The following is a 25,446-nucleotide window of genomic DNA, read 5'->3' on the forward strand; positions in this document are numbered from 1 at the left end:
CTTAGGAGGAAGTAAGTGTTCACCAGGCATAGGGCTATCTGATGGGCTTTGGGGACAGGAAGGCAGCATGTGCAAAAATGTGGGAATAGTGAAACCCCAGCGTGGATGTGGGGAACGGTGAGTTTCTCCATATGAATAAAGCGTGGGGTGCTTGCAGCTGGATGGGGAGACAAAGCATAACAACACTTCCCACACTGAGGGGTTTAGAAGGCACATCCAAGGGCAATGGTGCGCCATGAAAAAGTCACATGAAGAAGAGAGGCATAACCAAAGTTTGCTCAAGAGAGACGCTCTGGTCGCAACACAGAGGACAGATTGCCAGAGGGGAAGAAGGAAGAAGGGAGACCAAACAGGTGGCTTTTGCAGACGTGTGCCCCAGAAATCCCCAGAGGCTGAACAGCAGTGGAGACAGTGGATTAAGGGAAGAGAAGGGACAGCCTGGAGAGATCTCTGGAGAGAGAACTAATGACCTGAAGTCTGAGTGCATGTTGCAGGGAGGAAGAGGGGAGCAAGCAAGAGGGCACCCAGGTTGGGGGCTTGGGCAGCTGGTAGACAGATGGTGGCATCATTCATTGGGCAGGGTGAGCGGGAGCTGTGGATGGGAAAGGAAGGAGCCACCATGAGCTCAGGTGACTGGCCACTTCTGCGTAGCTGGTGGCAGCTGGTGTGGAGGAAGTAAGAGTGTGTAGAGGTCACTTTATCTGAGATGAGCAGGTACAGCACATTGCCTGCTCCCCTGCAGGGAGAGAATATGGCTACAGGAACAAGGAGGGACCAGGAAATGTCCATTTGAATCACCTAGGAACTTTAAAACCGCCCACCTCCAGAATTTCTGGTGTAATCCTCTGGCGTGTGACTCACTAAGTTTCTAACACACGGTCAGCTTTGAGAACCACTGGTGTGTGGGCACAGAGCCCCCCAGGCTTTGATGCGCACCCCAAGTCTGGAGATCTCATTACAATGCAGATTCTGATTCAGCAGGGCTGGGGTGGGGCCTGGGAACCTGAATTTACAAGGGTTCGGGCGACCATACTCGGAGCATTGAGGGGGTGTCACAAAGTGCTCCTCAGCCCTTGGCTGCACCTTGGAATCCCTGGGTCACACCCAGGATCAACACAGCAGACACCTCTGGGTGTGAGACCCACGCATGCAAGAATTGTTAAAGACACCCCAGTGGGGCGCCTGGGGGGCTCAGTTGGACAAGCGTCTGACTTTGGCTCAGGTCATGATCTTGCCATTTGTGGGTTTGAGCCCCGCGTCGGGCGCTGTGCTGACAGCTCAGAGCCTGGAGCCTGTTTCAGATTCTGTGTCTTCCCCTCTCTCTGCCCCTCCCCTGCTCACACTCTGTCTCTCTCTGTCTCAAACACCGTGGTGCTTCTAAGAGCAGCCAAGGGAACCAGTCAAGAGAGTGAGTGAGAATCATTGATGGAACCCCCAGAGGCCTGCAGGGTAAACACTGGGCTTCCAGCTGCACTGAGCCTGAGCTCCATCCCAGGGAGGGCCTGCTGGCCTCCATCCTGCCTTATTCTGGCTGGGTAGCAGGAACCTTCTAGTGCCAGGGAGTGTGGGTCCCAGGCATTCGCTGAGTTAGGGCCACGCGGGCAGCGCACTGCGTGGGCTGAAGGACATGGGGCTTACGGGGACAGCAGACAGGTCTTAGACACATACATGTAATGAAACATTGCTGGGCCGTAGCAGAAGTCTGTACGGGATCAGGAAGGACACAAAGCGGGGTGTGACCATCCGGCTTTCTATGGGACGTATCAGGGGACAGCAGCTGGGGGGATAAAGGGGGACAGGGAGAGGATGCGAATCTCAGGATGGTCCAAAGCGAGGTACTAATGAGTAACAGGTCTGCATCCGGCGCATGGGCAGGAGGCAGTAAATATTGGGGGGGGAGGGGGCAGCACAGGGCTGTGGTAACAAGTGCCAACGCCCCCAGTCAGTCCCTCTGGGCTGAGATCCACGCCCTCATTTACTGGGACTGGAGGCAAGTCTCTTGCCACCTTCTCCGTGTCCTCGTGGGTAGAAGGAACGGAACAATGGCACCTACCCATGTACAAACCACAGCCCCCAGTATGGGGCGGCCGAGCAGGTGATAGGTTTCTATTATACACAGTTTGCGGACCCAGAGAGGAGGAGGCGCGGGCACAAGGAGGCGTTTGGGTCCTGAGCCAGAACAAGGAGAAGCTTCCAGCTTGTTCCTTCTCATTCAACACATCCTACTCATGACTCGGTGACTCCTTCTCAAGACAACTGGCCCGGGCTGGGTCGGAGCCAGAGAATTTGGTGGGTGGGTGGGGCAGGGGAAGGGGTGCCCCACTGCTGCCAAGTTCAGAGAGGAAAAGGAGGGGCGGGATGGTCCTTACCATGACACAAAGCAGCATGGGTCCCCGGATGATCCACCAGATTTTCTTGTTCCTGTTCGTTCCCCAGCACCTACGGCCAAGAGATGAACTTAAAATGGAGACAAGGTCGAATGTCTCATGCCCCCTGGAAGAAGGATGCTCGCATTCGAGACGGACTTCCCACCCACGATTCTCCTGAGCGTGGAAGAGGGAAAAAAAAACAGGATTAAAACCCCTTCCTGTTAGTATGGTACCGTCGACTTTTCTTACCAGTAAACTGTTCTTCGACGCAACTAGCTTGGTGTGTGACCTTCTACACTTTTCTCCACGTTCATACAAAAATAAATTCTTTTTTCCCCCCATAAGTAAATTCTTAATTATGCACAGGGGACTTTTGGTATTGATTATTTGGAGGCGGGGGGTGGGGGTGGGAAATAGAATCACGTGGCATACGTTATTCGCAGCAGGCTTACCAATATGCTGTTGGGAGTCAGTCCCGAGAAACCAAAAGATAGGGTAACCCGCCTGCTTTTTTCAGTGGTCTCCATAATATTCCACAATACAGGTACGCCACAATTTGCTCACGGCTTCCCATATTGGTGGATGTGCAGGCACGTTTGCTTTTGTTTCGTTGGAGTTATTTTTTAATTGATATGACATATATATAAACATTATATTAGTTTCAGGTGTATAACGATGACTCGATAGCTGTATATATTTCAGAATGACTGCCACGATAAATCTAGTTAACGTCCATCACCACACATAGTTACAAATATTTTTTCTTGCAGTTGGGACTTGCTTAGGGGCACCTGGGTGGCTCAGTCGGTTGAGTGTCCGACTTCGGCTCAGGTCATGATCTCACGATTTGTGAGTTTGAGCTCTGCGTGGGGCTCTGTGCTGACAGCTCAGAGCCTGGAGCCTGCTTCAGATTCTGTGTCTCCTCTCTATGCCCCTCCCCTGCTCGAGCTCTGTCTCTCTCTCAAAAATAAATAAACATTTAAAAATTTTTAAATAAACTTGCCTAGGGGTGCCGGGGTGGCTCAGTCGGTTGGGTGTCTGACTTTGGCTCAGGTCATGTTCTCACAGTTCATGAATTTGAGCCCTGAATCAGGTTCTGTGCTGACAGCTCAGAGCCTGGAGCCTTCTTCAGATTCTGTGTGTGTGTCTCTCTCTGCCCTTCCCCTGCTCACATTCTGTGTGTCTCTCTCTCTTTCCCAAAAACAAATTAAAAAAAAAAATTTAAAAATAAATAAAATAGACTTGCTTAGCAACTTTCAAATATACAATATAGTATTATATTGTATATAATATGTATATAATATATTATGAATTATATATATATAACTCACCATGCTGTTTCCATGTTATACTTCATATACCTGGGCCTTATTTATTTTATAAGGAAGTTTGTACCTTTGACCACCTTCACCCATTTCAGTTTGCTTTTTTGCCCCACACTGTGAACAATGACACAATAACCAATTGTGTACCCCTATCCTTACATATTGAGGGTCACTGCTAACCTAGGTGGCCAATTTTTGCGTTAATTTGAGCAAATTTTGATCTCACATGCGTGTATAACTAAGCTAATAAACTCATTACTATAAGAAAGGTCTTTGATTTTTTAGTCTACATTCCTAAATCTATTCTAGATAGCCAAAATGGAAGGGGTGGATATTCTCTTTGGGAAAATGGCATAAAGCCTTGTATTTAGGCATATCTTAGAATTCCTGGCTATGAGCAGGTGAAAGCAGGTGTGAATTTCCTACCCTGTGTTCTCCAGCTGGGCGCGAGCTATACTCCAGGGCCCCACAAACAGCAGCGGGAAGGCTGGGGAGAAAACAGGGAAATGCAGTTAGGGGCTGGTTGACTAAACCCGCCTGCCTCCCACCCCAGCCTGATGGGCCAAGCGCATCTGGTTAAAACTTCTAAAAGCCCAAATATTACAGGGCTGCAGGCTGAGATCTGGAGAGATCCGGGTGGCACAGAGCCCATCTGTTGTTTGACTGTCCCACGAACCAGGACGTGGAGAGGAGAAAACATTTGCCACACGTTGCAAAGCAGCTCAGAGGAAATCCAAGATGTTAACCAAAATCTCCCAAGTTGTAGGTCAAGGGCATTTCCTCTGAATCCTGAAGCTGCACATTCTCTTAAGAGTTTGTGGCAACGGGGGTTCTGGGTTCTAGATCCTGTCTTTTTTTTTTTTTTTTGTAATTTTTAAAATCTTTACTTATTTTTGAGCTAGGGATAGACAGAGACAGAGTGTGAGAGGGGGAGGAACAGAGAGAGAGGGAGACAGAATCTGAAGGAGGCTTCAGGCTCTGAGCTGTCAGCACAGAGCCTGATGTGGGGCTCAAACCCATGAGCCATGAGATCATGACCTGAGCCAAAGTCTAATCCCATCTTGAAGACTCAGTTGGTGTTATGGATTGAATGTTTGTGTCCATCCCCCCACTCCCCCGACCATGTTGAAGCCCCAGCCCTCAGTGTGATGCTAACAAGAGGTGGGACCTTTGGAGGTAATTAGGTTTCAAGGGGTGAGTAGGCATCATGATGGGATTAGTGTCCTTGTAGGAGGAAACCAGAGTGCTCTCTCTCACTCTCTCTCTCTCCCCACCCTCGCCCCCCTGCCATGTGAGGCTACATTCAGAAGCCAGCTGTCTACAAGCCAGGAAGAGGCCCTTGGCACCCTGGTCTCAAACTGCCTGGACTCCACAACTATGAGAAATAACTGTCTGTTCGTTAAGCCATAAAGTCTATGCATTTCATCATGGCGGCCCAAGCAGGTGACTACAGCTGAGGACGGGGTGAGAGGAACGGCATCTGATTCTACCAAAAACCGTGTCGATTTTTTGAACACATGCATTGGGTCTAAAGCGCTTGTGCTTCTCTGTGCATGTACACAGCACCCCCCTTCAGTCTCTTGCCCCTGAGGAGTTAATCCATCCCAGATGGCCCTCCAATTGGGAAACCAAAGGATCTATCTGGCTCATATGCTCTGATGGGCTCCTAGGAGAAGTTGGGGGTTCAGGTCACTCACCCCAACCCACCAGCATGTATCTGGGCCACAGCTGTCTCTCAGAGAGCACGGTGGGCTCCAGCAGCGCGTGGAGGTAAAGGCCTTCGACCAGCAGCCATGAGTAATTGGCGCCCACGAAGTAGTGCAGCAGGAACTGGGCGGAGCGGCAGGAGACAGATATCTGAGGAGGACAGAGCACCTGAGGGTGAGGCCAGGCCTTCCTGTGTGGACCCAAGAGGGTGGAGAAGGGCCGCCCCCATGCATAGCCCTCCCTCTTCACCCCCTCACTCCCAAATGTGCTGACCATCTCAGAGAGGCTGGCCACAATACCAAAACGGGAAGGAGGGCTTCCTGTAGGTTTCAAAGCCCAGTCTTTTCCTTAAAATTCTAGACATGTGTGGACAAACAAAAACAGAGAATTCACTGGCGCTGTTTCCCTAAAGGGAACCCTGACAGGTATGTTTTCTGATCTTGGTTCAATTAAGCTAGAAACCAATAACTAAAAAAATAAAAAAATAAATAAAAATCTTCATACAATTGGAAAGGAGGAAAGAAATTTCTAAATAACCCAGGAATCAAAAAAGAAATAAGGATAAAAATTAGAACTTATTTCTGACCCAGATGAATGGAAAATACTGCATATCAAAATGTGTGGTATGCAGCTAATACCACACCTAGAGCAAAACCTATCATCTTAAATGCCTTAATTGAAAAACAAAAAGCCTTGGAATCAGTTATCTTAAGTATCATGTTGGAAAAAGAGCAGCAATTTTAACCTAAGGAAAGGACAGGGAAAGGAAGTGTAAAGATTAAAGCAGAAATTAATGAAACAGGGAACATAACATAGAGAGAATCAGCAATGCCAAAATTTGCATCCTATGGAATATCCAGTAAAACTGGAAAACTGGTAAGGATGATCAAGAAAGAAGAAAAGAGAGCAAAATTATAAATAGTCAAAATCAAGGATGCAAAAAGCAAATACTGCCCTAGCTACAATGGTAAGATCTTAAAAGATCTTAAGAAACTATAAACACTATTATGGCAAGAAATTTGAAAAGTTAGATGAGGCACACAAATTCCTAGAAAAACACAAGTACTAAAGCTGACACAAGAAGAAATAGAGAATCTGAACAGAAGAGTTGAAACGAGTCCATAATTAAAAGCCTTCCAACAAAGAAAACTCTAGACCCAAGTGGCTCCACTGGAGTGATCTATATTCAAAGAAGAAAAGTACTCATCTTAAATAAATTATTCCAGAGAATGATAAACAGATAACAAGCCTGATTTGTTTAAGTAAGCATAAACGTAATCTTCATCACAAGAAAATTACTCACTGAGGCAGATGACAGAATGCTAAACAAAACAGACTCAGCTAACGAATCCAGCAATATAAGAAAAAGAGTAATATATCAGAACCGAGTTGGGTTTATTCCAGGAGTGCAAGGTTAAGTTAACAATTAGTTAATTGTTACTGCAATGGAATAATGATCGTTATTAACAGGATAAAAGTAAAAGCATGCCAACAGAAGCATATTTCAATGTGGAAAAGCTTTGCTTCTCTAAAAATTAGTAATAATAGTTTTAAAAAGACTGATCTTGTTCAGTTCTTTGGTTCACAGATGAAGAAATTTCCCACCCAAGGGCACACAGCAGCCCCACGGTGGAGTCTTGTTTGCTAATTTCCTTCACCTGCCCCACTCTCAGGAGGTTTGGGGTTGTGGGGTGCTTTGGGGGGGTTGCTTTTAGTCAGATGATGCCTCTCTGACCAGAGGCTTTTGACACCCCTTTATCTCTCTCTTGCCTTTCCCAGTGCCCCCTCCCCACCCCACGATTCCCAGCACTGATCTGCTGGGTGGGAGACTACGGTAGGGAGGGACATACCTCCGATACGAAGGACATCCACTTTTTGTCACTGTTGGGCCTCCTGGAATAAGAGTTGTAGAAAATGGCGTCCTTCACCAGCACGGCCAGGGCTCTCAGGATGAAAGAAGCAAACAGGTTCATGTGGATGTAGTTGCGTGTGCAGTGGAGTTTTCTGTGTGGGGAAAAAAACCAAGTGTCTTCCCTCAGGACAGAATGGCTCCAACCAACAGGTGTGTGCCCAAAACACCTGGGTCCCTATCACTAGGAGGCAGACATTCATAGCATAGACTCCAATGCTGCACAGGTGGGTTATGCGATTTTCCCCGTGCCTCATTTCCCTCATCTGGAAAATGGGGATAACATGTACACCTTGAGTAAAAATTGAGAGATTGAGGCAGAAGGGTTAAGCCAGCTGTCCAGCATCTGAGAGAAGTACGTGGTGGAGCTGAGATTCGGACCCAGACACTCTGAGGCCAAAGCACAGCTCTCCAAGGCTCTACTGCCTGTAAGGACAAGAGCACTTACTTCACGGATTGCAGTAGAAACAATCTGTTTTTGGGTGCAAAGTACTCACACAAGTACCTACACATAGCAAGTGCCCAGAAAATGTCAGCTCTTGTTACCTCACTCCTCACCCACCTGAAGCCTCCTGCAGGCTCCTTTTTTGGTGCTGGTTGGTATAAAACTGTGTGTCCTTGATCTCTCTAGACAAAAGGACCCTTTTCTGTCACTGTGCTCTCACAGCCCTGCCTATACCCCCTGCAGCACACACCTGCCTGGCTTTCGAGCTACTATTACTTTTTAAATTTCTAAACAGTCCTTGAGGCAGTTGTTTTATTATTTATGCATCCTTCTCCCTAATTAGATGGGGTACGACTCAAGGGCAGGGACTGGATCTTGCTCTTTCCACACTAGAGGCAAAATGGACATCTGGTCAACCTAGGCTTAGCTAAAGCAGATACTTAGCTGGGTAGTTACTTTCTCCTGGCTTGCTTCTGGGGCTTTGGGAAGGTGAGTGGAGGAGGTCATGGACAGCAGGGGCTACAGGCTATGGAATTCTCCCGCTGCTCAAGAATTGCTCTCTGGATGGGGTATATGGTCCTGACTGTGCTCTAGGGAGCCAGAGAACATCTTGGGATTGAGGGTTTAGAGAAGCCCATGTGGGGACCTGTTCTGGAGCTGGCATCCGGTCTCCACGTGCCCATCTAGGTCTCCTGCATCTGTGTCAAATGCTCACTCTGCCACATTATACTCAGTTATGTTCCCAAATGGGTGAGGCCAAAAGGCAGGCTTGGAGGGCTCTTTAGGGCCTCTGTCCATAAACATCTCACTTGGATGATTTCTGAAAACATGGTTTAGTAAAAGGCACTCGGGCTGTGGATTCTGAAAGACAGTGTAAGGGAATGAAAATACTCAGGCTCTGGACTGCCTGGTTGCAATCCTGCCGCCATCACTCACTGGCTGTGTGACATTGGGCAAGTTACTTGATTTCCCCATAGTTCAGTAAACTCACTTATGAAATGGGGCTAACAGAATGCTAATCAACTACGGTTAGAATTAACCTCAATTCTGATTAGGAAGACATTTAAATGGCTTGATGCATGTAACGTGTTTAGAAGAGTGCCTGGCACCGGAAAAGCATTCAAGTGACTAATAGTTAATTGGAGTCCGAGGGCCCTGGGTTAAAATCACAGCTCTACCACTCGCTAATTGGCTTTGGACAAGTTTCTTCATCTCTTCTGTAAAAATCATGCCTCCGATAGGGCCGGGCACACAAGAGGTTATCCAGTCCCAAAGTGGCTAAGCCAGAGTGAAGACTCCCAGAGTCCAGTTCGAGCTGTGCTTCTCACTGGACCACTACTATCCATTTCCCATCCACCAGCACAGTGGGGTTGATCCCTTCCCGCTCTGATGGACCGTGACGTCGTTCAAGCCCAGTCTTCTGCCTTCTCGAGGGAGCCAATGAGCAAATCCCAGGGTGTATGTTGAAGATGCCGGCAGAATTTCCACTCACCGAAGAAACAAGAGGAGGGTGAGAGCCAAGAGGAGGAAGATGACGGAGAGGGAGTACCCCACGGTGTAGAGCAGCTGCAAGGTCGACAGCAAGGAGTGGTGTTCCACCTGAGCACAGACGAAGAGTAGATCTGACCACCAAGCCAGGAAGCTATGATCTCCAACCCCCAGCTCCATTCCCAGGATGACCAAGGTTCTAGGCATGCACTGTAGCCTTGTTGACACCCTAGTAGGGTAGCCTAGACTGTTCCCTGGCACACTTAGGGGCCAAAGAGCCTTGATGAACTGAAGAGCCCACTGGGGTTCTCGCCCTGCTGGCTTGTCCCATAGCCCAGCACTGATGCACCAAGATTCACAATATCATGGAAGAGTTGTGCCCAGAACCAGAGGGTGCCTTAGAAATGGGGTTCTTTGTAAGTGTCTATCAATGGGCGAATGGATCAAGAAGATGTGGTTTATCTATACCATGGAATACTACATGGCAATGAGAAACAATGAAATCTGGCCACGTGTAGCAACATGGATGGACCTTGAGGGTGTTATGCTGAGCGAAATAAGTCAGGCAGAGAAGGACAAATATCATATGTTTGCACGTAGAGGAGGATTAGGAGGAACTTAACGGAGGACCATGGGGGAGAAGAAGGGGGGAAATGGTGGGGGAGAGGGAGGGAGGCAAACCATGAGAGACTCTTGAATGCTGAGAACAAACTGAGGACTGATGGGTGTGGGGGGGATGGGGGAGATGGGCAAGCAGGAGGGTACTTGTGGGGATGAGCACTGGGTGTTATATGGAAACCAATTTGACAATAAACTATCTGTAAAAAAAAAAAAGATTAAAAAAAAAAAAGAAATGGGGTTCTTTGTCCCTGGGCATGCTGTCCCTAGAGCACAGAAGTCCCTTTCTCTGGAAGATGGGGCCCTCTTAAAATAACTTTTCATTCCTGACCCCTTAGGTGGAGACCCAGTCAAACAGTGAAATATTTTCCCTGAGTCCCTGGATAGCCTGATTGTGAACAGGGCATACTTTACTAGAAAGTCTGTGTTGTGATTTCCCAGTGGAAAGCAATCTTCTCACGCAATCCATCATGCTAATCTCCATCAAAATTATGTTTCTCAATATATTTTTGTACAAGAACACACAGGGAATATGTATTACCTGCTAAATCATGCCTTAAACTTCTCCACATAACACTTTTATCAGCTTTATGGAAGTATACCTAGTGTACCACAAAGTGTACCTATTTAAAGAATTAACCCTGCTGAATTTAGATACGAATATATCTGTGATTTCATCACCACACTCAAGATAATGAACATTTCTATAATCTCCCAAAGGTTTCCCTTTTTAATACATCTCCTCTCATTCCATCCTACCATCTTATGCCCAAGTAAACACTGGTCTGCTTTCTGTCATTAAAGATTAATTTCCATTTTTAAAAAAATTTATACAAATGGAATCCTATGATATGCACTCTTTTTTTTTTTTTTTTGATCAGGCTAATTTCCCTCGGAATAATTGTTTTGAGATTCATCCACATCCTATCATGTATCAATAGTCTATTTTTTATTGCTGAGTAGTATTCCATTGCGAATATACCACAATTTATTTATCCACTCACCCATTGATGGACATTTGAGTTGTTTTCAGAGTTTGGCTTTCACCAAGAAAGCTGCTATGAAAATTTCTTTAAGTCTTTATGTGGACATAGGTTTTTATTTCTCTCAGATAAATATGTAGACATAAAATGGTGGGATAGTATGATGTATGTTTTAACTTCTTAAGAAACTGCCAAACTGTTTTCTAAATAAATTGTATCAATTTATGTTTCCACAAGCAGTGGATTAAGAGTTCTAGCTGACCTAGATTCTACTAACCCTTCATATAATCAGTACTTTAAATTTTAGCCATCCTAATGGGTATGCAGTAGGATCTTACTGGGGTTTTAACTTGAATTCCTCTAATGATTAATGATGTTGAGAATCATTTCATGTGCTTATTTGCCATCTGTGCGTCTTATTTGGTGTAGTATCTGTTCAAATATTTGGCCATCTTTTAAATTGGATTGTTTGTCTTAATGTTGAATTGTGAATGTTCTTTATATATTGTAGATATAAATCTCTTGTCAGATAAGTGTTTGGCAAGCATTTTCTCCCATTCTGTGGCTTGCTTTTTAATTTTTTTTAACAGTGTCTTTAGAAAGCAGACGTGTTTTTTTTTTTAATTGTGATTAAGTTCAATTTATCAACTTTTTTGTATAGTTGTGCCTTCTGTGTCCTGTTTTAAAAATTCTTGGGGCACCTCGATGGCTAATTCAGCTACACATCTGATTCTTGAATTAGGCTCAGATCATGAGCTCAGGGTAATGAGACTGAGCCCTATTCAGGCTCCATGCTTAAGGTTCTCTCTTTCCCTCTCCCTCTGCCTCCACCCCACTTGTACTCTCTCTCTCTCTCTCTCTATCGCTTTCTCTCTCTCTAAAAATTATTTACCTGACCAAGGGCCTTAATATTTTCAGTTATTTTTTCCCTAGAAGTTTAATAGAATGAGCTCTTAAATTTAGGTCTATGATCCATTTCTGGTTCATTTTTATTCATGGTGTGAAGCAAGGGTCAAAGTTCAGGGTTGTTGCTTTGGTTTTTTGTTTTTTGTTTTTTTCCCATCCAACTGTCCTGGTGCTATTTTTGGTAGGATTACTCTTTCCTTGAATTGCCTTGACGCGTTTGTCAAAAACCAATTGCCTGGGTCTTGTAGACAGAACATAGTTGGATTTTATTTTGTTTTGTTTTATCTTCTTAATCCAACCTGAGAATTTCTGTCTTTTAATTAGTGTTTAGACCATTTATGTTTAATGGGATTGTTTATCTGGTTGAAATTAAATCTTCGTCCCATCTTTTCCTTGTTCTCTTTCCTTATTTTGGTTTGAGTGCATTTTTTAATTCCATTTTTTCTTCAATGACCTACTAGCTATACCTCTTTGTTTTGCTTTTTAGTGGTTGCCTTCATGTTTATAGTATACATCTTTAATTTATCATATTGCCATGTCCCTCATGCTGGCCTTTGTGCCATTTCTGTGCCATTTCTAATATACTTGTACATATATTAGACCCCATAATACATTGTTACTATTTTTACTTTAACCGCTTACCTTAAAAAAATGTTTAATGCTTTTTTTTTAATGTTTTTTTTTTATTTATTTCTAGGAGAGAGAGAGAGAGAGCGTGAGCAGGGGAGGGTCAGAGAGAGAGGGAGTCACAGACTGAAACAGGCTCCAGGCTCTGAGCTGGCAGTCAGCACAGAGCCCGACGCGGGGCTCAAACCCAGGAACCGCGAGATCATGACCTAAGCGAAAGTCGGACGCTTAACCGACTAAGCCACCCAGGCGCCCCGTTTAATGCTTATTTTTGAGAAAGAGAGACAGACAGAGTGGGAGCAGGAGAGGGGCAGAGAAAGAGGGAGACGCAGAATCTGAAACAGGCTCCAGGCTCCGAGCTGTCAGCACAGAGCCTGACACGGGGCTCGAACCCACAAACCATGAGATCATGACCTGAGCCAAAGTCAGACGCTTAACCGACTGAGCCACCCAGACACCTCTATTCACTTATCTTTTAAGAGATTTAAAAAATAAGATTAAAAATTTGGCCTTCATATTTCCCATTTCTGGTGCTTTACATTCCTTTATGTTGACACAAATTCCGTTTGGCACACATGCCTTTGTCAAGGATTTTCTTTCACATTTTCTTGTAGTGGGGTCCAGATGCAGAAAACTCTGTGTAACTTTTGAGTCTTTCCAAATCAAGTCCACCCATATTTCTATCTAGAATTATTTTCTAAGGAGCCCATCAAGATCTCTATAATCCCATCCTGTCTCTAACGGCTCTTGTTGGCTTCTCTTCTCCTCGAAACTAAATCTACTCTTCTAAAACCAGCACCAGCCTGCCTCTTACAAGAAGTCCTCCTTGCATGCCAGTGTATTAGCAATCTGTGTATTGCCAACTCTGAACTCCCAAACGCCTGTGGTCTGTTTCACAAAGTGGGGCATCAGTTATATTAGTCATTAATGTGTTACTTGCATTTGTTTTATATTTCTAGATAGGCTATAAATATCTTATATATCTTACATAGCAAAGAATGTTTAGTGTTTTACACACAGAGTAGCAGGGTCTCTATTTATTTATTTTACTTAAAAAAGTTTTTTTTAATGTTTTATTTGTTTCTGAGAGAGAGAGAGAGAGAGAGACAGCATGAGCAGGGGAGGGGCAGAGAGAGAGGGAGACACAGAATCTGAAATAGGCTCCAGGCTCTGAGCTGTCAGCACAGAGCCCGATGTGGGGCTCAAACCCACGAACCGTGAGATCATGACCTGAGCCGAAGTCAGATGCTTAGCCAGCTGAGACACCCAGGTGTCCCAGCAGGGTATCTTTAAATTGATGATTCACGTGGCATACAAAGACCTTGGTGAGTCATTGGATCATCATTTATTTTATTGGCTATATGAAGCTAACACATTTAACAAAGTAGCCTCGTGATCAGTTTCTGAATGATTATTTTTAAAAATATGTCTGTGTTTTATGCTTTCTGGACACAAATTAGGGGAACTGCTCATTTTTTTATTTGTCTGTGTCTTCGTCTGAGTCCCCGCAGAAGCAGATCCTGAGACGAGGATGGGAATGCAAACCCTTTCCATGGAGAGTGAACTAACCATCAGTCGGGGAAGGGAGATGTTAGGAAAAATAAACAGTGAGTCATTAAGACCGTTAGCACTCTAGGCAGCTGGAGCTTAATCCCACTGGGGAAGTTCTGGAAACCTCAGAATTAACCACTCCAAGATTGAGAGAGAAGATGTTGGGGCATTTATATACCAACTCCGGCCAATCCATTGGTTAAAGGCTACTCTGTGGCGGGTGGGTGGGGGGCATGAATTCCCCGGGGCTTCTGGCCTGTCCTTCAGTGGACTAAGTAGGCTCCAAGAACCAGAGAACCAGCAAAGAAATGCATGCACTAATGGTGAGAAGTTAGACAATTGTGTACTGAATTGGTTAGGGCAAGGGAATGCAGGTGGGTACCGACAGTACCTAAAGTCGGCTTAATTGCACTCCTTCAGAGGAGTTTCTCAAACTGTCTTCTACACTCAGATCCCCAGTAAAACCTGGCTACTTCCCTAGTGACCCCAGAACACCCACGCCACTCTCAGGACAAACAGGTGAATCTTAAGTCACTTAGACATCTTTACGAAACGCTTTATAATCATAGTGTGTAATATGCATGCATGAGAAGATAGGTATTCTCGGACATTGGGGGGGGGATGGCACAATTCCTATGGAGGGGAATTTGGCGATATTTAACACAATTATACATGCATCTACCTTTTAATCTAGCAACCTCACTTCTGGGAATCTTCCCAAAGATATGCCGTCACAAATATGAACCAACATATGCATACAAGGTTGTTCGAGGTGGCGTCATTAGCAATAAAAGATTGGAAATAATCCCAATGGCCACGGGAGAGCAGCTGAATAAACTATAACTGATACAGAGGGTGAAGTACTATGCAACTGTGAAAGAAAAAAAGAGAAAAATGTTTCTATATCTATTTCTACTAATACATAGTAATTTCTAGGACATGCTGTTAAGTGAAAAAGGCAAGATGCAGAATCTCTATCAGGCTATCGGATATACCGCCTTTTACGTAAGAAGAATGGTAAAACAACATAATTACGTTTTTGCTTAGTTTTGCAAAAAGAAATGTAAACTGTATGTTATAATCTGACAAAAAAGAAAGAAGAAGAATAAGAGGAAGAAAGGAGGAAAAGATAAAACAGAAAATCATAAAAATGGTTATCTCCAGGGGACAGGCGGAAACAGTAGAGACTGATAAGAATGTGGTTTCTCTGGCCAAACATTTTTTATATAGTCTTGGCTTTCAAACACTGTCAGTATTTTATTTATTATAAATAAAATAAAAGAGAAGAGAAGGCAAAGAGAAAAGAAAAAGGCAAATCCTTAATGCTAACTGGAACAATCGAATAAGATCGTGCATGCAATCAGCAACAGGGCTACATAGAGAAAATAACTAGTTCAAATAATTATGAACACAGTACTCTGAGCATGGGGTACAGTCTAAGGAAAAAACATGCTGCAAATGTGGTTTTTTTCCTTAAATCTGTATAACTGCGAAGGTGCTAGTAGTAGGGATAGTGAATGCATCTAGCAATCAGACTTTGGTTTCTAATAACATTCCTGCATTTAGAGAATCCAGAACTCTTTGGATAACTAGCTGATTTGGGCCCAGGACAGGGAAAACATGAGATGATCTTAGACCATCATCGTCTTATGCCGGAAAATGAGGAACCGCTCCAAGACTAACAAGATTATCACAAAAGACACCAGAACCTTTTCACTCTTGTGGATTTCACTAGCTAAATTTAAAAAAAAGTTGATCATCAAAATAGTCATAATAAGTATAAGTGAATAAAGCAATTTGTGAGTTCATAGCGATACTCAAAACCAGAGAGAAGGGGAAGGAGTCTTCTCAGAAGAATGTCAGCTAGTAAATGTAGAAGAAATGACAGAGCTAGAATCAATTCAAGCAAGCAAGATCAATGAAGGCTGAAACTCAGATAAAGGTTTCCTAGGGATTAAGATTCAGGGTTCCAAAGTGTCGTCCCACCAATGAGTGATCAAATACAAAAGGAAAAAGCGCTTTTAGCGCGGAGAGATCTGGCTGTCACCACCTAGACCGAGTGATCACAGGGAACATCACCTGTGACACTTGACATTCTGTTTTCCCGATGTAATGCTATACGAAGTACCCAGCACCTGTGAGGATTAGCTTGAGTCTTACCAAGCCTCTAAACCCAACTTACAAGTTACAGGAAACATAGAAGACAAAGGAGCACATTTAATAACATCCCAAGGAAACAAACAAATCCAGCTTGTGTGACATTCTAGAACAAAGTTCTTCGGGGTGTCTTCAAAAGGCCAGGGTTGTAATGTCATATGATTTCGTTCATATGTGGAATTTGAGAAACATGACAGATGTACAGAGGGGAAGGGAAGCAAAAATAAAATTTAAAAAAAAAACACAGAGGGAAGCAAACCATAAGAGATTCTTAATACAGAGAACAGGGGCACCTGGGGGGCTCAGTCGGTTAAGCGTCAGACTTCGGCTCAGGTCATGATCTCACGGTTCATGGGTTCAAGCCCCGCATTGGGCTCTGCGCTGACAGTTCAGAACCTGTTTCAGATTCTATGTCTCCCTCTCTCTCTGCCCCTCCCCCACTCATGGTCTGTCTCTCTCTGTCTCAAAAGTAAATAAGCATTTTAAAAACTGCAGAGAACAAACTGAGGGTTGCTGACGGGGCATTAGGTGGGGGATGGGCATTAAGGAGGGCACTTGTTGGGATGAGCACTGGGTGTTATATGTAAGTGAGTAATCACTAGATTCTATTCCTGAAATATTATTACATTATATGTTAACTAACTTGAATTTAAATTAAAAAAAAAAAAAAGCCAGTGTCATGGGCCAAGGTGGGGGAGATTGTAGATTAAAAGACACCAGAGTGATGTAGAATAAAATGCAATATACAAATCTGGACGACTCTGGTCCAGGGAAGAAAAGCTATAAAAATTGGAGGGGACAATGGAGAATATTTGAATGTGGATAAAACATTAGCTGATACAATGTTAGTTGCAATGCTGGTTTATAGTTATGAAGGATAATGTCTTTGCTTAGGAAGGACCTGATGAATATTTAAAGGTGAAATCTCACGATGCCTGCAAATTATCATCAAACATTTCACAAGGAGAGAGACAAAGCAAAAGCAAATCTGGGGAAATGTTAACACATTTTGAATTTTGGATAATGGGTCTATGAGTGTTTACTCTTCTTATAACTTTTCTATGTGTCTGGATATTTCAAAATACAATGTATATCAGTTGATATACATTGTGTTACATGGAAACCAAGTTTCATCATTAAGGTTATATATTAAAATTATATATATATATGCACTTACACACACACACACACATATACGTATATACACTAACATAGTCTCTATAAAAAGTACCATTTATCATATATAAGGACCCCCAACTGATGAGATAGAACACAACACATTTTCTTTACCAACACTCTGAAAAGCATAGATTTAATATCACCAGCCTTTTGTGGGCAACGTGTCAACTCTCTATTAGAAATGCAAGTAAAAACAGTCAGAAGTTGGTTTTTATGTGTTCTGGAGTTTTGGGTTTTTTGTTTTTTTTTTAAGTATTCGAATTCTCGGAAATACAGCCATTTGCAGAGGGGAGGAGGCCATACCTGGTCCTCACCTTCCTAAAGAGAGAAATCTTTACTTGCAATCTTGGAGAGTGCTGTCTCTGTCCGATACCTGCGGGAGGCCCTGCAGACCTGAGGCCAGAGGAAGCATCAGGCTGTGAAGGGGTGATGAGTCCCCGTGGCCACCTCTGCCCCAGCCTCAGCAGCACCCTGGCATCCCCTGGGAACCAGGTACCAATCTGATGCCCAGACCCCATCACAGACCCACTGGCTCAGAATCTGTGAAACTAGGGGCCTCTGGGTGGCTCAGTCGGTTAAGCATCCGACTTAGGCTCAGGTCATGATCTCACAGCCCGTGAGTTTGAGCCCCGCTTCGGGCTCTGTGCTGACAGCTCAGAGCTTGGAGCCTGTTTCAGATTCTGTGTCTCCCTCTCTCTCAGCCCCTCCCCTGCTAACATTCTGTCTCTCTCTCTCCCTCAAAAACAAATAAACATTAAAAAAAATTTTTTTCAAGAATCTGTGAAACCATTCCTTCAGGATTTATGAAGTGCCTACAGTGTGTCGATGGTTCTGGGTACCCCCAATACTAGGCCAGGAGTGAGAAAGAGGGTCCTCAGGGGGGTCCACATGTCACCCCAAACTGTGAAAGACATTCAGAAAAGCCAGAAAAGCAGCCAGAGGTCAGCAGTTGTGTGACCGTGGACCTTCCCCAGGTGAGTCCGGTACAGACTAGCTTCAGAGGAAGCCCCCTTGTGTGGTCCCCAAAGCCAACCAGGGGGCAGGGTGTGGGGAGGGGGGACCCTGTCATCACCGGGCCGAGTGGACTCACGTTCTGTTCAGAACTGTGCTTCTTGGAGCATTCAGAATCATCCTGCCAAATGTCCGTGGAATTCTCCAGCATCTCCCAGGTGCCCTGGGCCAGGCAGCGTCTGTAGGCCCTTCCTGAGTTTTCTGAAAAAGTAAACAGAGCTCTGGGGGAAAGGCCTGAACGCGCAGCCCATTCCCCAGCATGTGGTGAGGCCCTTGTCCTCATCGCAAAGCCGTGGAAAATCCCAGGGAAAAGGGATTTGCATTTCCCTTTTGAGGGCTCATTAGCATCCCGCTGTTTATTTGGGATGGAAAGGAAAACACGGAAGCCTCTGTGTTTCATAACAAACCACGGCCCACTCGCGTCTGCTGTGTTTACCCCAAGTGTCGGGAGCCAGGACAGTCCCTGGTGACTCAGAGCCATGCAGCCCAGCTGGGGGACCCGCCCCCCCTGGGGCTTCCTGGCTCTCTATCACAGGGCCATCGCGTCCTGGGGCTGAAGAGATGGTGCCATGAAGAAGAGAAAGGGGTGGACTCAGCCTGCTGAGCCACCCACAAGCTTTGTGACCTTGAGCTCATGGTCTTTCTACTCCCTGAGACTTCTGGTTTCTTCATCGTCAAGAGCTGAGGTTAATAATGGTACCCACCCTTGGGGCGCCTGGGTGGCTTAGCCGGTTAAGCGTCCGACTTTCGCTTAGGTCATGATCTCGCGGTTCGTGGGTTCGAGCCCCGCGTCGGGCTCTGTGCTGACTGCTGGCTCAGAGCCTGGAGCCTGTTTCAGTCTGTGACTCCCTCTCTCTCTGACCCACCCTTGCTCACGGTGTCTCTCTCTCTCTTAGAAATAAATAAAAAATATTAAAAAAAAAAAAATAATGGTACCCACCCTCTGCAGTTGGGTGTAAATGAGCTCACATAAATGAGCGTGTGCCTGTGTGCACACTCAAGTGTGCAAGGGACAGGCCAGTGCTCTCCCCACGATGATGATCGAGGTGGCCCAGCCACATCCATTGCCAGGACCCTTCCCCAAAGGGGTCTCCTCCCACTTGGCGACTGGACTTGTGAATGAGAAATGGCAAGTGTCCGAACTTCCCAGGCATGAGCTGATGCAGAGGGCCGACGGTACCTATCCGCTGGCTTTGATGGACCGATATTCCCGTAGGGAGCCTCCATCTCCCTTGAAGGGCTCCTTGAAGCGTGTCCCGCTGACATCTCCAGCCTCACTCTCCAAACCGAGCTCTCCATCTTCTCCCCAGACCCACGCCCCCTGCACTTTTCCTGCCTCTGTTGATGCCGACCCCAAAACTTGGAGACATCCTTGCTTTGTCAACATCATATCCCCAAGGCACACATCCTATTAAGTCCTTCTCAGGCCTCAGTGCCTTCCTGGCTCCTGAGGATGTCTCCCTCCAGAGGGAAGTCTCAATCCTTGCCGTCAAGCCCCAGGCTCATTAACTGTCGGGCACCCTGACAGTCATGTCCACCGTCACACCCTCCCCACCCTCCGATCGTAGTTCTTGTTCCTCTGGTCTTTTCCCACCCGAATTTTTCTCCTTCCTCCTTCTCTACCCCCCTCCTCTGCCTCCACATTTTCTTTTCACTTGCAAGGACCCTTCTGGGATTCTAAGATTTAACGCGCAGGATGTTGCACGGAAGACTAACTTCCCACCTTCTGTGAATCACACTCCCTTTGGGACACTCTAGAAACCCAGACCCCATTATTAAACAAACAAACAAACAAACAAACAAACAAAAACAACTTTAACTCAACTTCTTTGTAAGTCTAGATTTTGGATCACTTTTTCCCATCAAGTGGAATTGACCTGCATCTTTAGCTCTTGGGAAGAAGGGGAGGTGGAGATCTGTTCCATGTGCCCTTGAGACCCATGGACATTCGGGGTCTTAAAGACCTTCAGGAATCCAAGGGCTTGACCTTGGTCTCCGCCTCAGTTCTACCTACGAAGCACCTACTGTGTGCCTGCCTTTTCATTCATTCCTCAGCATGGCTTTACAAGTAGCTGCTGTCGCTTTGCAGACAAGAAAACCACAGCTCAGAGGGCTTGGGCACTCGCTCAAAGTCCCAGAAGGTAAAAGCAAGGGGCAGGCTCTGGACTCCACATGCAGTGCTCTCCTTCTCACCCCGCTAAGCTGGCTTGCCCCAACTATCCAGACTCTCTGGTCCAGCAAACTCTGGTATCGTCCTTTAAACGTCACATCCTGGGTCACCTCCTGGATTCACCAGAGCACATTTTCACAGAATATGCTACTAGCTTTCCCATCCAGGCATGTGTCTCTCTTCCTTGGAAACTCTTCTGCTAGAGGCCTCAGAAAATTGAAACCAAGTTTTAACTGATGATGATTTACTGAGCTGAAATTAAATATAAAATACCACCCTCTCACCCTCACAGAAACCCATTCTCACTTGGTTTTGCCTAGAACTTTGTAATTGCTCATGTTTTTTTGAGAGTAATTTTTTTTACTTGCTCTTTGATGGGCTGTGGTCAAAGGCAAAAGAGTTCTAACCAGTAATTGTTTCTGTCCCCTTCCAGAATAAACCAACCAAGAAGCTGGGCTGCGGGGGCTGCCGGGGGCAGGATAATTATCATGGAGTCCTACGTAATAGCCACTTCCTTCAGACACGGTGGGGGCAAGCTGAATGGTTAAAGACTCCATCCAAGTCCCATGGGGCTTAAAACCATCCACTAGCACCATTTTCTAATGCTACTGCAAGGGTGATTTTTTTTAAGATTAAAACATTTTTTCAATGTTTATTTTATTTTTGAGAGAGAGAGAGCATACATGTAAGTAGGGGAGAAACAGAGAGAGAGAGAGAGAGAGAGAGAGAGAGAGAGAATCTGAAGCAGGCTCCAGGCTCTGAGCTGTCAGCACAGAGCCCAATGTGGGGCTCAAACCCATGAACTATGAGATCATGATCTGAGTTGAGGTCAGATGCTTACCTGACTGAGCCACCCAGGCACCCCCACAATTTTATTTTTAAGTAATCTGTACACCCAACATGGGGCTCAAACTCACAACCCCGAGATCAAGAGTTGCATGCTTTACCGACTGAGCCAGCCAGGCGCCCCTTGCAAGGGTAGTTTTGATGCCTTTCTTCTCCATCTGACAAGCTCAAAGTTGCAGATGTGAGCATCCCAGTCTCTCCCCCACCTCTTACTCCTCTCCATGAAGACCCTGCAGCAAATTCTGTGGTAGCTGGGCCTGGACTCTCCAGTCCTCAAAGAACAGAGGACTATTGCATTAATGGAGCACCCCAGCACAGAAGAATCGAGGGAAGACGAGAGGAGGTAAACAGAGAAGAAGGAAGATGTGTTACTGACAGCTTAGGAGACCTTCTGTGGGGAACAAGACTTCAGAAGGCCATGAGATTGGAGGGCTCTCTCTCTCTCTCTCTCTCTCTAATTACTCCCTGGATGGCCTACCAAGGAGGGACCAGCCCTTAAGGAAACTTCCAGAAAATGGTAAAATAAGACTTACTACCTTCACGCCACCAAGGTAAGTAGGAAGGGCAGGGAACAGAGACATTTCCTGGAGGAGAATGAGGCCAGCACACGTATCGATCAAAGGTCCCGTTACAAAAAGTCCCTGTGGAGAGAAAAGGTCCCGAATGAATGGAAGTGTTGGAGCACCAAGGTTGTTGATGGAGGTAGAGGCACCCAGGAGCCCAGAGCCCCCTTTCTGGCATGGGAAGCTGGTGTACCCTGCTCAGGAACTATCACAGGAGTCCCACTGTCCAGATGGTCAAGGTTGAGGAACAGTGTGGGGAGGAAGGAATGCTTCGTGCAGCCCCAAGCACTGTGACTTTGTCTACTCAACCTGACCTCTGGCACGGCTCCCATCAGCTATGTCAATGTGCACGTCATGCTGATGTTGGTTTATTTGAACATGGACTGAACTCTCACACAAACTCAGAGTCAAGAGGACAGTTGGAGACTCAGGCAGTGCCTCCTGTTTCCAAGATGAACTAAAGAATTGTCAAGCCTTCATCAGTTAGATCCTGGAACAGCCGTACCATGAAATGCGCGAGATGGCCAGTGGATAGAAGGAAGATCTGCAGAATTGAGGTTCTTGATTGCACGTATCTGACACAACCCCTGTTTGGCCATGTTTCTCCCTTTGAAGACCAATCCAACAATCATTATGAGATATTAGCACCATCTCAAAAGCAAGGGATGATTTACACCCTAGCACTTGGCGAGAAGATTAAAAACATATGGTGCAGCCTTATGGGCCTCATGGAATGGAATGAAGGGGTTTCAGGCCGGATCCCAAATGTCCGTATTGCAAACACCTCACTCCTGGGAACTAAGCATCATTCCTATCTGCTCCCTATTGGGGCTGGAACACTGTGTGGAAAGGGCCACTCAGGTTCCTGGTGTCAGGGCTCCACAGATATAGATCTGCCAGGTTATGAGCTGGCTTGAGCATCTCCTGGACCTGGCTGCCAACTGTCAGCACATGGTCCACGTGAAGCGCTGCTCACCTGGCCGAGGTGCTCATGGCATGACTCCGGATAAAGAGGACCTGTCCTACTTTGATTTCAGAAAGCAGTATTCCCCCATGTGAGGGGTGATTCTTATAACAGGCATCAAGCGTTGATTGCTACCAGCCTGGGCTGAAGAAATATTGAGAGGGAGAGGGGTATGGCTTGAAGGCTAGCACTGGCTTTGGGTCCAGAAGAAGAAGAGAGAGTTTATGATGAACTGTCTTCTTGTGGGCCCCTAAATGAAATGATCTGAAAGCAGCCAGGAGGAGATGGAGGGGTCGGCTTTCATCATGACAAAAATTAAAAAGAAAAGAAGAGTCTAGATGCACTCAAAGAGTCAGTATGAGTGCAGGAGAGGCCATGGACTGATCAAGCTATTAACATAGTTGCTAGAACACTCTACATCTAATGTAGACATGGGTAAGAGAAAGGGTAAGGACTCAGACTCAGATAGTTCGCTGGAACTGAGGACCTCCTCCCACCCACCTACCCAATAGAGTCCCAGGTTAATCTATGGCAGTTGCCCATGCCATGGTGGTAAATGTGCTGTGACAGATGGCTTTAAATAAATAGTCACATCTATGAATATCTTGTTTCAGATGCTCTTTTATAATAAGAGGCGGGAGTCTCTCTTCTCTTCCTTTGTACCTGGGTAAGCCTTGGTAACCATCTGACCCAATTGAACATGGAGGAAGTAGCTTCTGAGGCTAGATCATAAAAGGGTTCGGGTCATCCTTGCCCTCGGAGACCACCCGCTGTGCTGTGAGGAGCCCAGGCAGTGTAGACAGGCAGTGTGGAAGTGTTCTGGCCAATGGACTCTCAGCTGGGAGCCATCATCAACCAGCAGACGTAGTGTGAACAGGACTTCACTTGATTCCAGCCCCCAGCCATTGAGTCTTCTGGCTAAACTTCAGATCCTATAGAGCAAAAACAAGCCATTTTCACTGTACCCGGTCTGAACTCCTCAACAACAGAAAATGTGAGAGATCATAAATGATGATGATGTTGTTGATGATGATTGCTTTAACCCACTAACCTTTGGAGCTATTTGTTACGCAGCCATAGATAGCTCATACACGTACTTACCAGGAGGTTCTTTGAGTAAGTCTCTCAGACACTTCTCTTTGTATTGAGCCCACTTGCGAGTTGTCTCCTCAAGGAGGGATCCTGTAACCTGGGCAGAAAATACCACGGTGACCCCCAAGTTAGCCACAAACACAGGGGTGGCCCCATTTTGCCATGACTCTCAGACCTTCCCACGGAAGTGACTGTCATGGCCTTGACCAAGCAACAGAACTTCTTCAACATCTCATGTCTCATCTTACACAGACGCATCTGTAATCTAATCATACTGGTTTTAATACAAATATGAGAGATTTTTCTCCCTTGCAAAATCTTCAGGTGAGGTTGATATTTCAAGAGGAGGCGACACACTCACCCTGAGTGCTACACCCTGGCAGATGAATATTTACATGTTCCTAAGATTCTGTGGATCTCAAAGAGAGAAACATCATGCCAAGAAGGGCCCAATACCGTGTCAGGGAAAGGCTAAGAATTTTAGGGATCTGCCCCTCCCCCCCCAGCAGTCCGTGTGTCCAGAGTCAAAGGCTGGGTAGATTGATGCTCTGCTACTAAGCTGAGACCTTGGGAGTTTTTTCTTTCTAACATGAACTATCCCTTCCTGTAGAATCTTAAAAATACAGCAGACATTTTGGGCTTTGCAGACAATAGAGTTGTCTAATAACATCTAATTGTGTCTCCGTACCACTGCTTTTGTCTTTTGAACAAAACAAGGGCTTTAAAGGGGCTTTCTCTTCTCGAATTTACTCATCTTTATTGAACACCTGTTGTGCGCTAAGCTTTGCATTAACGAGGGACTGAAGGGGTGCAGTAACGAGCAAGACATGGCTTCTGCCCTAAAGGAATTAGAATCTTCTAGAGACAACTGTATAGTTGGCTGGCACACAAAGCCAGATGACATTCTTACCCCATCAACCTCTGCTTCCAAAGAGCCTCATCTCCTAGGAGCTCAGTATCGGCACCATCAGTCATTAACCAGAAATTAGGAGTCGTCCTCGGCTCCTCCTTCCCCCTCCTCCCCCTTCATGCAACTAAGCACCAGATTCCGTCCTAAGCCTTTTGTCTCCTCCCCCTCTGACCTGGTCCACACACGCTCCCCCCCCGCCCCCCGACAAAGGGATAGGTCCACAGGGCTCTCCTGCACAAGATCTTCCCCTCGCGACCTGTTGACTTGACTTCACATCTCAACCACCCCCAGCCCAAGCCTCTCAAGCCCAGTCATGCTTTTCTACGACTTTGCATCTTTTCACTTCCCACTGACCCTCCCGTCCACCCTCGTCTTCACCTGGCTCCCTCCTTGTTCACCTCTGTTCACTCAAGACTAATGACCCCTGGTCATGCTTGACCACCTCTGTCCCTGACATCTTGAGCTAGTGACCCTTCTCCCCAGCGACCCCACACATAACCAAGTCCTATGGCCCATCACGTTGTACTGTCCATTGGGGGTTCAACCGTCCACCCCCTTCATTACCCCATAGATTACTTGAGGCCTGACATATGTCTTTTCATCTCTGAATAGAAGCCCCTAGCACA

At 45.8% G+C, this 25,446-nt stretch overlaps 1 protein-coding gene across 1 annotated transcript in view; it reads right to left on the reverse strand.

Moving 5' to 3' along the window:
* GLP2R (glucagon like peptide 2 receptor) overlaps nucleotides 1–25,446 on the reverse strand; it is a 52,961-nt gene that overhangs the window by 22,104 nt on the left and 5,411 nt on the right. The window contains exons 2-9 of the mRNA XM_039231642.1: nucleotides 23,920–24,007; nucleotides 21,828–21,932; nucleotides 18,355–18,476; nucleotides 9,248–9,354; nucleotides 7,252–7,405; nucleotides 5,392–5,551; nucleotides 4,121–4,181; nucleotides 2,370–2,439 (exon numbers count right to left, since the gene is read on the reverse strand). Coding sequence (XP_039087573.1) covers nucleotides 2,370–2,439; nucleotides 4,121–4,181; nucleotides 5,392–5,551; nucleotides 7,252–7,405; nucleotides 9,248–9,354; nucleotides 18,355–18,476; nucleotides 21,828–21,932; nucleotides 23,920–24,007 — 867 coding nt within the window. The remainder of the gene's footprint in view (nucleotides 1–2,369; nucleotides 2,440–4,120; nucleotides 4,182–5,391; nucleotides 5,552–7,251; nucleotides 7,406–9,247; nucleotides 9,355–18,354; nucleotides 18,477–21,827; nucleotides 21,933–23,919; nucleotides 24,008–25,446) is intronic.

Source organism: Hyaena hyaena, unplaced genomic scaffold, assembly GCF_003009895.1.
Source record: "Hyaena hyaena isolate Hyena2069 unplaced genomic scaffold, ASM300989v1 scaffold_58, whole genome shotgun sequence".
Classification (NCBI taxonomy): domain Eukaryota; kingdom Metazoa; phylum Chordata; class Mammalia; order Carnivora; family Hyaenidae; genus Hyaena; species Hyaena hyaena.